Consider the following 18023-nt stretch of genomic DNA (forward strand, 5'->3'; position numbering starts at 1 on the left):
TATATCACTGGTAGATCACTTATTGTAAATATTTCCATGCAGTCCAGTGCATTGCTAAACTCTTTGTGTTCGGTAGGAATGATCATCTTATCATATATTAATTGAAATCTTTTTATCTTCCTTCTCTGGAGCAATGGCTATCAACTACTCGGACAGTGCGGGCCACGCTAATGATTTCAATGGCTCGTGAGGGGCCACTAAACTATACTTCGATATTTAGGATATATTTTTTTCTTAATTGGGTTTACATATTAAGCACTCAGTTTTTGAAAAGGGTGCATTGAGAAAAATCCTTTCTCCGGACAGCAGTATATTGTAGTAATTTACGGAATCCTCTTGCTTACTACAGAAATCAGTATGGAGCATACGTTATCCGTATGCTACATAGGCACTGCCCTTAGATGTTACATCATGCCGTTGCAGGATGTCTGACATCTAACAGTTTTCCGTATATCACATGCATATGCTGATGTTACATTCCTCAGCTATATGTTATATACGTCCATTTGTATGTGAGATCCTGACCGCCTATATTATTTCATTCGGAAAGTACGTAGAGATGGAACACTTACACGGAAAGTATTATAAAACATGCGTTTTCAGTTATACGTCTGCTATACGTTAAGTCCAAAAACTACAGGAATTACACATGTAGCCTACCTTTATAAGTAAGCCACCTACAACTTTTTTTCTCAGAGTGCGTACCCACGGCAAAGAGCTCTGCGGGCCATGCGTTGAAGATCCTTGTTTTAGAACATTCTTCAGAAGTGTTCCTTTCGTGGCCAATGGTAACGCTCGTAGTCCTGGGTTCTGTTTGCAGTGAGGATAATACGCCTCGGATAAAACCACGAATAGTGGACCGTATCCTACTTTCAGCAGTAGATGCCGTCTGATGTAGTATCGATGCTAAGAAACGATTAAACTTAAAATCTTCAAGATTCAGCTTACATTCAAATAATGTCCTTAGCAGGGCGGTGATTAGGGGGACAAGAGGGGCAGTTGCCCTTTACTTTTTTGAAGTGACCCCTTAATGTATATAGTTTCATTTCGAATGTAAAGTTTTTTAATGTACGTATTACTGGTTCATAGAAAAAATGATGTTATATAATATCTGTCGTTGCGTAAGTACGTATTGGTTATTTGTCTTCCCGTAGTGTAAAGGAAGCTACAGGAATTGCGTTTTAATTGCAATTCAAAGCAATTAATATTGCAATTGTTTGTTTCTTTGAATATCGTAGCATATGCTTGTACGCGACTGTCTTTCCTTTTCTAAGAACAATAACATACATTTAAAGGCATGTATGGAATTAAAAATATAAGTTGTTCATTAATCCCCAGTTTCAATATAACTTGTACAAAAGAAGCCTCATTATTCATTACTATGATTAATATTATCCTTTCTATTTATTTGTTTTGCAAATTTGTTATTAAATAATCTGACTACACAATTTTCCAGACAGAATTTTAAGAGGTTCATGAGCAAGGAATCAAATCTCTTCTTACACCTTCGATGTTTAAGAATACAAAGGGCTAGTACCTAATTGCGTTGCTCTTGTCAACTTATTTAATGAACTATGAACTACGGTACACGGTATTTTAAGTGAAAAAGATAGTATCCTATTAGTTATACAACCTTTCGTCAAAGTGTTAGAAACAATCAGGAAAACTAACATTGATATATACAAATATTCAGATCATGTCTTGCCCCCACCCCACCCCCCAACACAGACACTTTTAAGGTCCAATCAGCACCACTGGTCCTTAGCCATTCATTTTGTTCTCTATACCTTTTGCAAGTACTATTCTATTTTCAACACATGTTATATTAAGATATCCTCATAGTTTTCACAGTTCTGCTATCCAATTTACTCTGATCTTCTCCATATCACCATTCCAAACATTTCTTGTCATTTTTGTTATTCTTTTGTTTATGTCCTTTGCAATAATTAGAACATACGAGGAAGGATCAGAAACTGAAGTTACAAGGGTGATATTTCTGGAGTTTCGTCTGTTGTAGAGGAATGAAATGTGTGCGGTAGTTTTAATACATGGAGTTGGCAACTATGCAGAGTTTCAGCAACCCGCCACCTACATCGCTAGTTGTAGATAAACCCAAATGGCGACTCGTTTGGAAAACCGGTCTTGCGAATTCCACTCATTTATTCGATTTCTGTGGGCGAAGCATGCAACTGTGACTAAAATTCGCCGACAGTTGGTAGAGGTTTATGGAGAGATAGTAATATCTTGTCAGCATGTGTCAGAATGGTGTCAAAAGTTTGCGGCTGGTAGAGAAAACGTCACCGACAAGGAGCCCATTGGCCGACTCAGAATGGCATCAATAAATTTGAACATAGCTCGCGTAGGGAAGCTGATTCAGGAGAACAGGAGGATCATGTTACGGCATCTGATGGCAGAATCGGAAATGTTGTTCGGAAGCATTCGTCACATTGTGTATTGCGCTTCGCTTCAGACGAGGAAGTGAAACACTTCGTGACAACGTGGCTGAACACGCAACGACAGGATTTTTACCAGGAAGCAATCTTCTAATTCATCCCACGATGCGACAAGTGCCGATATGAAGACTATGTCGAAAAATAACCTAATGTATGTTCTTACTATCTGTTGGCTGTATTAGTTGTATGAAGTAATATATACACGTTTCACTGCAGACTTTGTAACCTTACTTTTTGATTACACCTCGTATTATACAAATTTTTCGTTGTTATTGTTTTTTTTTTTTCAAGTCTCTGTTAATTAAATTGAATTTTTGAGTTTAATGATTATGCCTTTAGGCTAAACGAGACGATGTCAAAAGACTAATGGAATTAGAATGTGAGGAGGAATAGGGCAACCACGTGAAATTCCACTGTCACGGTGTTGCCTACCACAAGCTTACAAAGTCTGGAGTCGAACCCGGTCCCCGTTGAAGGAGACTTGAGCATTTGATTGTTGAGCTACCCTGTCAGTCCTTTTAAGCTTTCGTCCAAAGACTTACAAACTTCCCTTTTTATCTTTTTTTTTTTTTTTTTTTTAAATCTTCACAGGTTTGCATCTCTAAACTTATTCAATCTTTTCTAAATATAATAGTTCTAAATTTCGGAGTTCTTCGGTATACTTTCGTTGTTGGTAACCCTATAAGTATATCAGTGGCGTATTTAGGATTTTCTTTCAGGGGAAGCTATGCACAATATGAGAAAGCATAGGGAGGCAATTGTCCGCCTGAGTTTGAGAATTAAATATATATTTTAATTTATGCATAAATTGAAGTTTTAACGGCAAGAATTACAGACTGGTGAATGTTATGTGATATGATACATACAAGAATTTAGCAGTGAATATAACCTTTTATTCTAATCATAGAAGAAAAAGATAGCATCCTCTTGGCTTACCTAATTTCCCGGGCTACTTATTCCCCGTTCTCTTGATTTTCTTTAATTCAAACATTTACCCTTTTTTTTATATATAACTAAACGATGTAAATATTCCTTTACTATAATAACTAAAGTCCCGTTATGTTGATATCCGTGCAAGTTGGTGAGGAACACCAGTTTAGCATGTCAGATCCTCTTAGTTTTGGTGTTACTGACGACGGCCGACTTCAATCACAACTTACAACAGTTGAAAGTATGATAGGAGAAACGAAAGAAAGTAACAATTAAGAAAAAAGAAACGGAAGAGTAGAACGAACGAAAGAAAGAAAAAAAGAAAACAGTTCTTACATGGATTGAAATTTGACAAATGCAGTATTACTTCTGGACAAAGAGCATAAGAAAATGGAAAGTCAATGAAATTCTTAGAAATAGAAAGAAGGATTACGGTTGTACGTGGAATGTGAAAAACTAACAAATTTATTTTAGAGGGCTTGAGCCCGATGGCCCCGCTAAATACGCCACTGAAGTACATTATGACTTTTTTTTTTAAATTATGCATGTTTGCTTCATCTCTGTGGATATTTTTCATTTAATGTTCTTATACTATAATTGACTAAGTTTCTTCCCTTGTAGACAACGTAAGCTTACGTTGCAATTTGTGTTGTATGCCATGAAATATATACACTGTACCTGGATACGTTCGCTGGAGTACCAAGGATTATTTGAATTCTCGATTTGAAGCTTCTGCTTAGCTTTCTAAGGGGCGTACGATGGAATTTCCTTACCCTTTCCTTCGGTTTAAACCACTGACATGTGCGTTAGTTATTTTTGGACTGACTTCCAGCGGGGAACTTTTAAAACCATTTGCCTTCAACTAAGAATAAAAGAAAAAGTATAACAAGCAATACGGTGAGTAATAGGTACGAATCGGTTGGAATTTTAGGGAGCTGTTTGCCCCTGGGGTTTCTTCTTTTTACAAAGCATAATAAACTCCATTCATAAATGTCTCTGTAGAAGGACTCTTTGAGTGAAGGTGCTGACAGGGACGAATTCACAGACGAAAGAAACGTGAGTTTTACCTTCTGACTAATCTTCAAGATCTTGGCGCAAGGTAATACACCAAGCCAATTTCTCGCTCACTGTGAATTGGCCCACGCACCTTTGGCATGGGAAACCCGGGTTCGAAACCCGATGAGAGCTCATATGGTTCGAATCCCACTTTAAGCTGTAGATCCACGTCTCATTTACCCTCACTGCTGAAATCAGACCAAATGAAATCTATTCACACGAAACAACTCAGAGCGTATTTCAAACATGCATACAGTAATACCGCTTCCAGTGAAGACAGTGCAATGAAGGGAACCGGTCAAGACCCCCACAGCCAAAACCCCCACACTCAAGAAATGTCAAAACGCCCACACAAACGGTCATAACCTCCACACAAATGGACAAATCTCCCAAACGCACGAACGGTCAAAACCCCCACAGCCAAAACCCCCACACTCAAGAAATGTCAAAACGCCCACACGATCGGTCATAACCCCAACACAAATGGACAAATCTCCCAAATACACGAACGGTCATAACCCCCACAGCCAAAACCCCCACATTGGTAGTCGGTCATAACTCCCACACAAATGGACAAAACAGCCACACATAGCAACGGTCACAATCCCCACATAAATGGACAAAATCCCCACACAAATGGACAAAAACCCCACACTCTGAAATGATCCTGGTTGCATGTATTGCCCTTGTACTTTTTAATAACATCTTTTATTCCACTTAAACTGATGTTGCAACTATTCTTCTTGGGCGTCATAAAAAGCTGCAACAAATACGTGAAATGACGATCATTTCAGAGTGTGGGGGATTTGTCCGATTTTGTGGGAGTTTTGTCCATTTATGTGGGGATTATGACCGTTGCTATGTGTGGCTGTTTTGTCCATTTGTATGGGGGTTATGACCGATTGTGTGGGCGTTTTGACATTTCTTGAGTGTGGGGGTTTTGGCTGTGGGGGTTTTGACCGTTCGTGCGTTTGGGAGATTTGTCCATTTGTGTCGGGGTTATGACCGATCGTGTGGGCGTTTTGACATTTCTTGAGTGTGGGGGTTTTGGCTGTGGGGGTTTTGACCGTTCGTGCGTTTGGGAGATTTGTCCATTTGTGTGGGGGTTATGACCGTTTGTGTGGGCGTTTTGACATTTCTTGAGTGTGGGGGTTTTGGCTGTGGGGGTTTTGACCTAGACCCGCAATGAAGAGCGAATACGTCCCTAGCCAGAGCCAGTCATGACCTGTGAAAAATTTTGAGGTTTATTCTCAACCATTTACGAGATAGAGAAGGTTTTTAGGATCCTCAAATTTTGGTACTGACTCACTCATCAAAATCTATAAGGTACTTCCTCTGTAAATGTGGAAGTTTGAAATTTAATCCAAAAGTAGGCCATAAGCTGAGTAAAGGAAAAATACACTAACTCCAAATTTCTCCCTCCAATGGTGTAAAAGTAAGAGGCAAATACAAAATAAGGATTGAATATTCGTCACTATTTTGTGCACTAAAAAACTAATGATCTATCTCCCGTTTTATGTAGTACGAAGATCATTCTAAAGTTTTTCAGAAAGTACTGATATCCCGCTAAGAACATAAATGTGAGAAATAGAGATAAGTTTTCCTGCATTTATCATTTCGCTTGGCCAGAAAATATAAAGTGATCTGAACAATCCCAAGTTCTATTGAAATTCGGAAATCGAAAAATGAAATTTGAAACTTTAGCACTGAGAATAAAATGAAATGAAATCTTTGAGTTTTACGTCCCACGGTTATGCCGGTTAGGCTAAAGGAGACGGTGATGATGAGTAATGAATGAAATGGTGGAATGAAGAAAGTGGGAGGAAACGGGAGAACCCCGAGAAAACCCACGCACACGGTGTTTACTGAGAATAACAAAGCAAAAGCCTATGAAGTGATATTGTTTAAAACTTGTTTACAAAAATAAAAATGCAAATTTCATTTTCAGTTTTTAAATTTCTATAGCACTCATCATGAAGGGTACGGAAAATTAGGATAGCGGAATGAAACGTTATAGATGTGTTCGATAGAGCTCTTTATGGCCTACTGACTACTTTGAATTTCATCCCGTTCGATTCCATTCGAAATAAAGTTGATACGAGGGCGTGGGCAGATCAAGAAGTAACGCACAACAATTTCTGTAGAAAAAAAAAGTGTAATAATTAACAGAGCAAAAATACATATATAAAGGAAAGACGCATATTAAAGTTACTTTTCAACACAGACATCAAGTCTCTTAACAGTTCTTCCATCGCAGTACAAGTTTCAAAATATCCTGTTCATAGAAGCACGTCTTTTGGAAGTAGAGATATCTACGGACAACTGATTTCCACATCATCAACGAAATTGAAACGTTGACCGGCAAAAAATTTATTAATTTTTCATCGAGCCAAAAATGTGATAGTCTGAAGGTGTCATATCAGGATTGTACGGTGCGTGCTCGAGCACCTTCCACCCAAACTTCTCGAGTTTCTTACGAACAGAAGAAGCAGCATTGGAGCGTGCACTATCGCAAATGAGTCTCATATTCTAGCATTAATGTTAGGACATTTCTCATGAATTTCGCGGTGCAACTTTTCCAATGTTATTTCATACGATGCAGCATTCACAGTTGCTTCACGTGTTAGAAAATCCACTCTAAGAACCCTTCGTATATTGCAGATGTACAATCACTAACACTTTTATCAGAGATTGGGTCATCTTGGAATTTCTTCCTTGGTTGGGAATCGTTGTTTCCGTTCCATGGATACCCAGTTTGTATCAGGTGCGTAGTGGTACATCTAGGATTCGTCATCTGTAACGATATCTTCCAGAAAAGATATGTTCTTCAGTATATGTACTGTACCTGGTTATTCATGCATGTCATTATTAGGGATGGCCACAAAGTTCCGGTTCCGGCGGAACCGGTTCCGCGAGAAACCGGTTCTCGGAGATCCGGTTTTCAGAACCGGTTCTGGAACCGGTTCCAGACCTGGATCCGAAAACCCGGTTCCAGAACCAGATCTTAGGAACCGGTTCCAGACCTGGATCCGAAAACCCGGTTCCAGAACCGGATCTTAGGAACCGGTTCCAGACTTGGATCTGAAAACCCGGTTCTAGAACCGGATCTTAGGAACCGGTTCCAGACCTAGATCTGAAAACCCGGTTCCAGAACCGGATCTTAGGAACCGGTTCCAGACCTGGATCCGAAAGCCCCCAAAGACCCGTAAAGGAGGCACAAATTTCGCCTTCAAAACACTGCAAAGAGGACCACGCGCTTGTGCCCTCCCCGCCCAGACTCTCTTGTGCTCCCAGAAAAAAATTTTGGGCCACCAGTGTTTTTTTTTTGTTTTTATTTTGGTCCTCCAGTAGGTGTTTAGCCAAATGAGTTGGCCAGTTTGCCTGTTTAACCATTGAGTTTGCCAGATACCCAGTTTATTTAGCTAAATGAGACAAGCGGCCGCCGCCTGGCGCCTGCCTATCGCTTCCACCATTTCATCTAGCACACTGTTCACAGCCTTCCAGCAGCTCGGGTTTAGCTTAGGGATCGTCACAAAGTTTCGGTTCCAGACCTGGATCCGAAAACCCGGTTCCAGAACCGGACCTTGAGAACCGGTTCCAGACCTGGATCCGAAAACCCGGTTCCAGAACCGGATCTGGAGAACCGGTTCCAGATCTGGATCCGAAGAACCGGTTCTAGACCTGGATCCGAAGAACCGGTTCTAGATCTGGATCTGAAGAACCGGTTCCAGGCCTGGATCCGAAAAACCGGTTCCAGACCTAGATCCGAAAAAACGGTTCCGGAACCGGATCTTCTAGAACCGGATCCGTTCAGACCCGAAAACCGGTTCCAAGAGGAACCGGTTCTGGCCATCCCTAGTCATTATTCGCTATCCCTTATGGAAGTCTGTGAGGTTTTTTGGCACCCATCGAGTACTCAGTTTACTGATTTCCAGTTTGTCATGTACGTAATACATTCTACCACACGAATTGTTGCATATGTTCGACCTCTTAAATGGCCATGACAGTGTGTTCATTAGATGCTATTACTGTACACCTGTCAAATCCGTAAGGTTAAATGAACTTATACCATCTGCAGATATTGCTGGGGACCATACGTTTCTCTCGAATTACGCATACCATTTCCCTGTGAATTTCACTAACGTTTTGTCCCTTTGCTCACAAAAAACAAACCACATCTTTCTACGGTTCACAAGTAGACGACTGTAACACACGCGCAATATTTGCTCAGCAGTTCAAGCTTCTGCTGCTAGAGGTACACTCATGTCCAAAATTATTGTCGCATGTCTATAAATATGTTGTTGTAAGAATATAATTTGATAATGAATTCGCCCGGTATTTCTTACAATGTTAGTATGTGTAGAATCGGTAAAGACATGTATGTGGTAAATTTCATGTGAAAAGAGCAGTAAATAAGAACAATAAAACGAAAATAAAACTTTCTTGTCCATTTAGGAACATTTTGTTTCACTCATTCTAATTTTCGTATTTATGATTCATTTCCTATGAAATTTACCACAAATATAAATTTCCTGATTATTTACTTAGTATCAGTATTAAAAGTACCCTAAAAAATCATTATAAAATTATATTCTTACAAGAAGACAGTTATAGATATGCGACAATCATTTTGGACATGAGTGTACACCTGTTCGAACAACTGTCTGATACCCTGCGAACTTCAACGTGGTTCTCTTTCAATTTTCAAATACTTTGAAGTTCAAATAAGAGGCTTTATTTTGTATATATTCTTGCTGTATTGCCTATTACACGTTCTTCTGCATAATAAATTGTTGTGCATTGCTTTTTGATCCGCTCTCGTATCAATATATTTAGAACTTCTTTTGGTTGCTGTATACACCAAATAATGGCGTGTTCTTCACGACACATTGTCCAACAGTTGGTGTTGCAAAAAAAAAAAAAAAAAAAAAAAAAAAAAAAAAAGTCCTGGTTTGGAAGAAGTAACAGACCAGAAAATTAGAATGGAATCGAATTGCTTTAGAATGGAATTGAACGCAGTGAAATTGAAGATACTTCTGAGTAGACAATAAAGAACTCTATGGAGTGATATACGTAGAATATTTCATTTCATTATCCTAATTCTAAGGTCAGTAGAAGATATTCTCTCGCATTAAGACTTAATTTCATTTCGTTCGTTAGGACATTGAAAGCCAAACCCACCAGTACGCAATATGGTAGTTGAAAATTTTTTCAATTTTCCATTTGCACCTGTTTTTAAAATTATGAGTATGCTGAACATTATTATAAAAGACCATGAAATGCCAAAATGCGAAAATAATGTTCCAACGCGTAAAAGGTCATATGGGCTTAGAATGACAATTACCTTTCCAACGCATAAGCTGAACCCTATAATTACGGTCATTTTATCTCGGTTTCTGCTGTGTATAAGCAGACGTTTCTACATATATATAAGATCGGTATTCTTGCGTTCTCGAAGACACACATTGTTAACGGCAAAACGTTTGCCTCCACAGAAATTGGCAAGTCAGGCAGTCCATTTTCATGGAGTGTTTTATGATCCACTGTTGCCAAATTTCTTCTCTATTTATGTCAATTTTTGTTGAGAACGAATCTAGGAAGATTTCCTTTTTAATTTATTTTCTTAAAGTGTAAAACGACTCGTTAAACTGTTTCGTCAACATGTGTTTTTGTAATCCTATACATGTGTATGCTATTGTAGTGATGAACAAATTGTCAAAATGCTGGAACCGTTTTATTTTATGTACAGGATGTTTCAGAAATAACAAGTAAATAATATGCGTGGGTTGTGGTCATAGGCGCCGACTACATGGGTGCTTCGGGGCTCAAGTACCCATTGGAGTTTTCAATGAGTGCTGAGCACCCGCTGGATTTTTGAGTTCGTATTAACATTGAAATTATAGTTTCATATCGTGAATAAAAAGCTATTGTACATATAATCCCACTTTAAATTTTTCATAAAAGTATGTCCAATCCAATTGGTCTTCCTATCAAGAGTACTGGCTAGAAGTGTCCTCTCCTGTCCGTTTTCAAATATATTAACATCTCTGGTGCATGGGGTCCTTGGTTCGATCCCAGTTCGCGCTAAGTGAGCTTTGTGGTAGACAAACACCTTGTGCGTGTATTTTCTCGGGATTCTCCCGTTTCCTCCCAATTTCTTCATTCCACCATTTCACTTATTTCTTATCATCACCGTCTCATTTAGCCTAACCGGCATAACCGTGGGACGTAAAACTTAAAGATTTCATTTCAAACATCTTCGTTTGTTACTTCTCTGTCCATTTTATCATCTCCATCTTCCTCCAACACCACATTTCGAAGCTCTCTAAGTATTTCTTCTCTAAATTCCGCAATGTCCAGGTCTCTGAACCAGGGCTGTAAACGCTCATCTTTGAATCGAACTTAGCTCAGCTCAAACTCAAAGTGTAAAAAGTGAGTAAACTCATGCTCATTCTCAAGCTTTTCAAAAGGAGTGCGTACAACTCACGTTCAATTATTTGTTAAGCTACGCTCAACTTCACGCTAAACATAAGAAAAATTACAAATAAAACTGTCTGATGATTTACCAACTAAAAATATTTACTACTAGCAAAAGTGCCAGTTTCACAGGATTCGAACAACATGCAAGTAGTCCCGTGTAGCGTAGTCGCTAGCGCTCTCGCGTTCGGTGCGAACTGTCGGTTTGGTTCGATGCCTGGTGGTGCTCCTCGGTCTAAAAAGTGTAAAAACTTTATGACACCAGCCATCCTGAATGAGGTATTCCTGGGTTTTCCCCATTCACACCAGGGAACTTATAGGTCCCAGACCGCTTCCTTCCTTTTCCCCGGATAGTGTGCTCGCCTTGGGATGCTATCCCTCATAAGTGACGGGCTAAATGACCATAGATGTCGAAAGCCCAGAAACCTAAATCCTAAATCGAACAGCATGCAACCCGCAATACAGTATAGTAGTTTGAGTTTTCTAATTTGAACGGTTTCTGAGATACTATACATTTTTTTTATCCAGCAGTACGTGTGGCCCTCCAGCTTTACCTCGAGTCGAAAGAAGAAACGGCTTCGTACGCGATTACATCTGGTGAAACTCTGAGTAAAAAAAAAAATTTGAGGTGCGGGATGACTCCTGTCTATACAAAAAAAAAAAAAAAAAATGGTAACAGACAGACATACACACACGTTCTTTCATATATTAGTGTACGTGGTGTAGATTAAGAATATTCCAAGCATGCGAGGAAACGGGAGAACAACGAGAAAGTTCATGCACACGGTGTATGTCCACCACAAGTTTCACTTGGCGCAAGCTGGGATTGAACCACGAACCCCACACACGAGAGGTAAACGCTCTACCACTGAGCCACCGCAGCACCCCTTTTGATAGTTTAAGGGGGTCCCATTATCTGAATAGTCATCACGTTTTCTATTCCTTTCCCATGGTCCTGGGTTTGATTTCTTATGCATCTACTTATTTTAAGATCTTGACCCACTATCGTGATGCTAAGATGGTTTAGAAGTAGTGATGGAGTTGAACATAGCTCCTTTGAGCTCAATGAGTCACAAGCGATTCTTATTTACCCACAAGACCTTGCAGTAAATGTTTTTTTTTTCTAAGTTTTGGTATCACAATATTTAAAGCCATACTAATAATTAAGAAACACACATGAAAAAACAAGTGTGCGACAGAGGGAGTCGTTGAGTTCCGTTTTCCGCTGACCATATCTCATCCGTCGCTGCGTGGAATTATGGGAAACAGGTCTGCATATCATTGCCATCGCTGTCAATGCGAACGCTATATTGCTGGAATGTGGTTCAAGGTTATGGGAGCCCTTTCCTGGAGGAAGTCCAGCGGACAGACAACCAGGGGGCGTCACATCACAGTAAATAGCATTGGCCATGACGATGGTGTCGCGTTCCATGATTCTCACACGAAACTCTCGTATTACTACAGTAATTACACATGCAGTTTTTTTTTTCTATGGCATCTTGGAACATACAAACACTACACACACGCTCACGCTTGACTAACGGATTCATACAGAACAATGAACCTTTTTCTTTGAGGATATTTAAACTCTGTGATCTTGAGTCAAGATTTTCGTAATGAAAAGTACAATAATGACTAATGAAATAAGGTTTTATGTACTTATTAATTACAATGACAGGCTACTTACCTACCAAGTGTTAAGACCTAATCACTTATATCGAAAAAAGTTAATAAATTACTCTGAAAGGTTTTCTTTTGGTCAGGTTGATTGATTGATTTTAGTTTAGCGTCCCTTTTAGCAGCGAGGCTATATGAGACGTGAATCTACTGATTAACGTGGAATCCGAACCACATGATTTGGTCAGGTTGAGTTGACCTCTTTTCCATATACCAATCTTAACCTAAGGTGCTCCAAGAAAAAACACGCGCCATCTTTAATGGGGGGGCATGCTGGTCAGTAGTAGAGCGCTCACCTCTGGTGCGTGGGGTCTCTCGTTCGATTTCTGACCAAGTAAGTTTGTGGTGGCATGTCCATGGGTTTTCTATCGATACTCCTGTTTCCTCCCACATTTCATTCCACTAATTCTTCCATAATCATTCAAGGGCGCCGATCCTGGGGAGCCGGGGGGGCCGGGAACCCCCAAAGTTCATGTGGGCCCCTATTGTATTTATGAATATGCAATATTTGGCATAATTTGAGTGCAATTTGTCTTAAATCCTCATATATATATACCTTCTGCATCTGAATGCCCCCCCCCCTCCAATTTTACAGAGAAATCATTATTCACTTCCCTTAATCAACCGTCTCCCTTAGTCTAAAGGGAATAATCATGGAACGTTCAACAATAAAATAAAGGTGTCGTGAAATAGACAGATAGAAACACAGATTCAAAATAAAAATCTCGTATGAAAGAAGCTCGCTTCAATCACAGAGAACCTTCTGCTTCAATTGATGGCATGTTTGAATTGTAAAATGCATGTGGGTTTACTTCCACTCCTAAAGATGAAGCAGGGGCGTCATTTAGGGGGGAAGGAGGGGGCAATTGTCCCCCATGGTTTGAGAAATACATATACTTTAATGGATTGTTTACTAATATACTAGTACAAAACGTAAAAGTCTTTATGTCGGTGGGGGAGCGGTAGCTCAGTGGTAGAGCGTTCACCTCCGGTGCTTGGGGTCCCTGGTTCGATCCCAGCTCGCGCCGTGTGGACTTTGTGGTGTACAAACACCGTGCTCGTGGGTTTTCTCGGGGTTCTCCCACTTTCTTCATTCCACCATTTTATTCATTTCTCATAATCACCGTCTCCTTTAGGCTAACCGGCATAACAGTGGGCCGTAAAACTCAAAGATTTCATTTCATTTCTTTATGTCGGTGGTGCTCTTGCCCCCCCCCCTCAAGGAAAGTCTGAAATGACGCCTCTGAGATGAAGTTTTATATAAATGGAAAATGTATGAAAATATTGATATTAGGGGGGAGAGTGGTTGAGGAGAAAAGTAAATGCTAGCGTACGAATTTTAAAAATTTAAAGTTTAAAAATCTGCAAGCGAGAAAACGTTGAAACCTCAGTCTTAAGTTCTCAATAATCAGAGGTGAACAAACCCGTGAGGTTATTCACCCTCAATTTAATTTAGGATTTAGGAATTCGATTTCTGGGCTTTCAGTATCTCTGCAAATGTTATAGTGCGTCCTTTAAGAGAACGTCTCTGACAGCTCGCAGTGACATTGCCACTACTCGGTGTCAAGGTTTTTTTCAGTGCAACTGTAGTGGCAATTTAATTAATGGTATAAGACAGAGTGATCGTGGTTGGTAACACTGGTATCAAAGTAGGGGCTGTAATGTCCCACAGCAAGTGGTAAGAAACGTCAGAGACCATCTCTTGTTGGCCGTGCTATAGCCCGTCACATATGAGGGATGGCGTCCCTCGGCGATAACACTATCCGAGGAAAAGGAAGGAAGAAAGGATTGGGGAAGGAAGGAAATGGCCTGGAATCTGTATGTTAGGTACCATTCCGGCATTTGCCTGGTGTGAATGAGGAAAACCCAAGAAAACCTTGTCTGAAAAAGCTTTTACAATATTTCGACCGAGTGTCTCAATTTAATTGGCTGAGGTTAACGAATGAGGATATTCGTGAGGTTCAGTTTAAGTAAAGTTGAGAGAGAATCCGGATTTTTTTTTTTAATGCATCCAATGTGAGTTACAGTCTTGTTCAAGAAAATCTGGTCAACCAACTCTTTGAAAAGTCCTGGATTCTTGCTTACTCTCGAGGGGGCGCGGTGGCTCAGTGGCGCCGGTGGGTGTAGCCGAGCGGTCTGAGGCGTTAGGCTGATGATCGTGAGGTGAAGCCCATTGGGGGTTCGAGTCCCTCTGAAGAGCAAGGGTGAAATTTTAACTGTCCTCGATGTTTCTGTGTTCGTGTTCCTGTCGGGTCTAGTAGTCCTTAGAAGTGGTTAAAATACCCCCCCAAAAATGTCAAGAAGTTTTTTTTTTTTTAAAAAAAAAGTGGTAGAGCGTTCAGCTCTGGTGCTTGGGGTCCGTGGTTCGATCCCAGCTCGCGCCGTGTGGACTTTGTGGAGGACAAACACCATGCTCGTGGGTTTTCTCGGGGTTCTCCAGTTTCCTCCCACTTTCTTCATTCCACCATTTCATTCATTTCTCATTATCACCGTCTCCTTTAGCCTAACCGTCATAACCGTGGGACGTAAAACTAAATATTTCATTTGATTTCATTTCCTATGTAGTTCTGAACCCAGGTGGTTGGAACAATTTTTTGAATAAGATTGTACATGTTTCAACATTTGATGAAACAATTAAGCAACTGGAAAACTCGTTGTTAATAATCCCTGTACGAGTTATTAGGACATCTTAAACAAACAACTTCTTTTAAGATCTGCTTCAAGCAGTTGCTTAGCTCAAATCAAAGCATTAAGTTTCGGTCCATTGACTTATTTTTAGCAGACAACAGATTTAGTGACCAGACAGAAAACCTTAAAAATAAATAAATAAATAAATAAATAAATAAATAAATAAATAAATAAATAAATAAATGAAACTGCTAGTGAAATCTACTGTGAAAATTTATTCTGTATATAATGAATATTGAAAACAAATGAATCTAAAATGAACAGTGCATATTGTTTATTTTTTTTTATTTATACTGCATATTACTTAAATTTGTAATAAATATTTTCTAACATTTTGATACATATTTTTATGTATATTGATGTATATAAATCCGGGACTTAACGATAAAGTTAAACATGAATAAAATAGACATTATTAGATTTCTGGACTCTCGGTATCTGCGACCATTTTAGCCTGTAATTCATGAGGGGATGACCAAGGGCGCCGATCCTGGGGGCCAGGGGAGCCCGTCCCACAAAGCTCATCTAGGCCCACGCATTGTAATTATGAATATACAATATATGATATAATTTGAATTCAATTTATCATAAAAAATCCTCATATATGCCTTCTGCAACCCAACAAACATCTGAATGGGTCACTCAAAGTTACAGAGAAATCAACGTCTCTCGGCTGTCACACTGCCCAGGGAATTGGTAAGGAAAAGGAATAAGAAAGGAAAGAAGCGGCTTTTGACCATTATGTAAGGTACCTTCCCAGCATTTGCATGGTGTGAATGAGAAAAATCCAGGAAAATCACACACAGGATGTTTGGCCTCGAAAAAGCTTATCGACCGAGTGTCCCCACTGAAAATCTAATCCAGCCCACCCTCGCATTTGGTGAGAGCATTATTTACTAGGCTACGTGGGACCACTAAAGTGAAGATGTGTTGAGAATTTGTTTCTGAAGGAGAATAGAGTTTACGTGACTAAGGTTGAGGGATAGTTACAGCTTTGGAAGTTGAAATTAGGAGAGTGGCTGAGCGGTATATCGGTGGTTTTAGATTGAGGTTAACTGAAGCGTACATATAGTGGTCACTTCTGGTTAATAGATTATCCTTTGATCATAACTGGCACTCGATTGGAGATATGCTCGAAGAAGTCTTCGGTTGTTGCTCTTCCTCCGAATGGTTCCTCTAAAAAAGGAGTAACAATTCCATTCCGTTATTTCATCTGGGCTCGATAGAGTAGAGCGTTTGCCTGGCGTCCTTGGTTCGATCTCAGCTCACACGAAGTGAACTTTGTGGTGGACAAATACCGTGTGGGTGGGTTTTTATAGGGACTTTCCGTTGTCCTCAAACTTGCTTCATTTCACCATATTTTCCATTTTTCGTAATCATTGTTCCTTTTAGCCTAGCCAGCATAATCGTGTAACGTAAAACTCAAAGATTTCATTCTTTTTTCGACCGTAAAATGCCACCATCTGAATGATTGTCACTATTATATTTGCAGCCTTTCTCTTATAAGTAACAATCGGGGACATAGTGGCTCAATAGTAGAGTGCTTACCTCTGGTGCCGTGGGTCCCTGGTTCGATCCCCTGCCAAGAAAGTTTGTGGTGGAAATATGTTCCTGAGTTTTCTCATTTCCTCCCACTTCTCATTCCACTATTTTTTCCATGATCGTTCATTTGCCTTAATCATCCATCTCTCTTAACCTAAAGGACATAAACGTGGGACGTTAAACTAAGCAAGTGTGTGAAACGGATATGTTTAATACCTAGAGACTATGCAGTTTTTCAATTATATCCCCTCAGAAATTGTCGAGATCAGGCATTGCAGATAGCAAGAACGAGCTCAACATCAAGTAGCATATTGGTAATATATCCTAAGATGTAAGCAACCCACAAAGCTCTATCGTATTGTTGGTTACATACCAACAGGCGTTTATTTTGATGTATTCCATATTGTCATAACGCTACATTTGGGTGGATTCATAATAATAATAATAATAATAATAATAATAATAATAATAATAATAATAATAATAATAATAATAATAATAATAATAATAATAATAATAATAATAATAAAGTATTACTGGCAAGATATCTTGATTCAAATTTAGATTTCTCGTACAACAGTTCTGAGGTAATTTATTTTTTGGACAATAAGAACTAACTTCTTTAACCCTTAACGGTTCACTATCTTTTCTGTCTGTTTCCGGCACTGCTTGCAAAACAATATATCCACAGACTACCTTCCGCGTAAAATTTATCAGCAATAGCTTCTCTGGATCGCGGAAAGTATGTACACAAATAACCACAAGGAACAATACCTAAAAATAATAGTCTTCAAACGCAATAGGCAAGATCAAAAAATGTGTAGCCAAATGGTAACGAAAACTCGTTAAGGGCTAATATTGTCCATCAACTGCAATCATCTTCTTCCTATCCTACATTTTCCTTCCCTCATACCTTTTATCACATTCCTTAAAACAGAACATAATTTTCCTTTTAAACAATGGTCTAAGTAGAATATTTTCCTCTTTTCAATTTTCTCAGTACTGTTCAGTTTTCTTCTACTATTCTCAACACTCCCTCATTGATTTTCCAGATTCATTTTGGTATTTTTTTCATTCTTTTCTATACCTACATTCTAAATGCCTTCAGTTATTTTCTTATTATGTGTGTGTGTGTTTTAAAAAATGTTCCATGATAACGCATCGAGGATAAGGGAGACTGTGATGATGAGGTGAGTGATA

At 39.3% G+C, this 18023-nt stretch overlaps 1 protein-coding gene across 1 annotated transcript; it reads left to right on the plus strand.

Moving 5' to 3' along the window:
* Positions 1 to 2116: 2116 nt before the first annotated feature.
* Positions 2117 to 2482, plus strand: LOC145664500 (protein GVQW3-like). The gene has a single exon (XM_081731222.1). The coding sequence runs from the start codon at positions 2117 to 2119 to the stop codon at positions 2480 to 2482; it is 366 nt and encodes a 121-aa protein (XP_081587348.1).
* The last annotated feature ends 15541 nt before the right edge of the window (positions 2483 to 18023 follow it).

Source organism: Thermobia domestica, chromosome 11 (genome assembly GCF_964235325.1).
Source record: "Thermobia domestica chromosome 11, izTheDome1.hap1.1, whole genome shotgun sequence".
Taxonomy (NCBI): Eukaryota; Metazoa; Arthropoda; class Insecta; order Zygentoma; family Lepismatidae; genus Thermobia; species Thermobia domestica.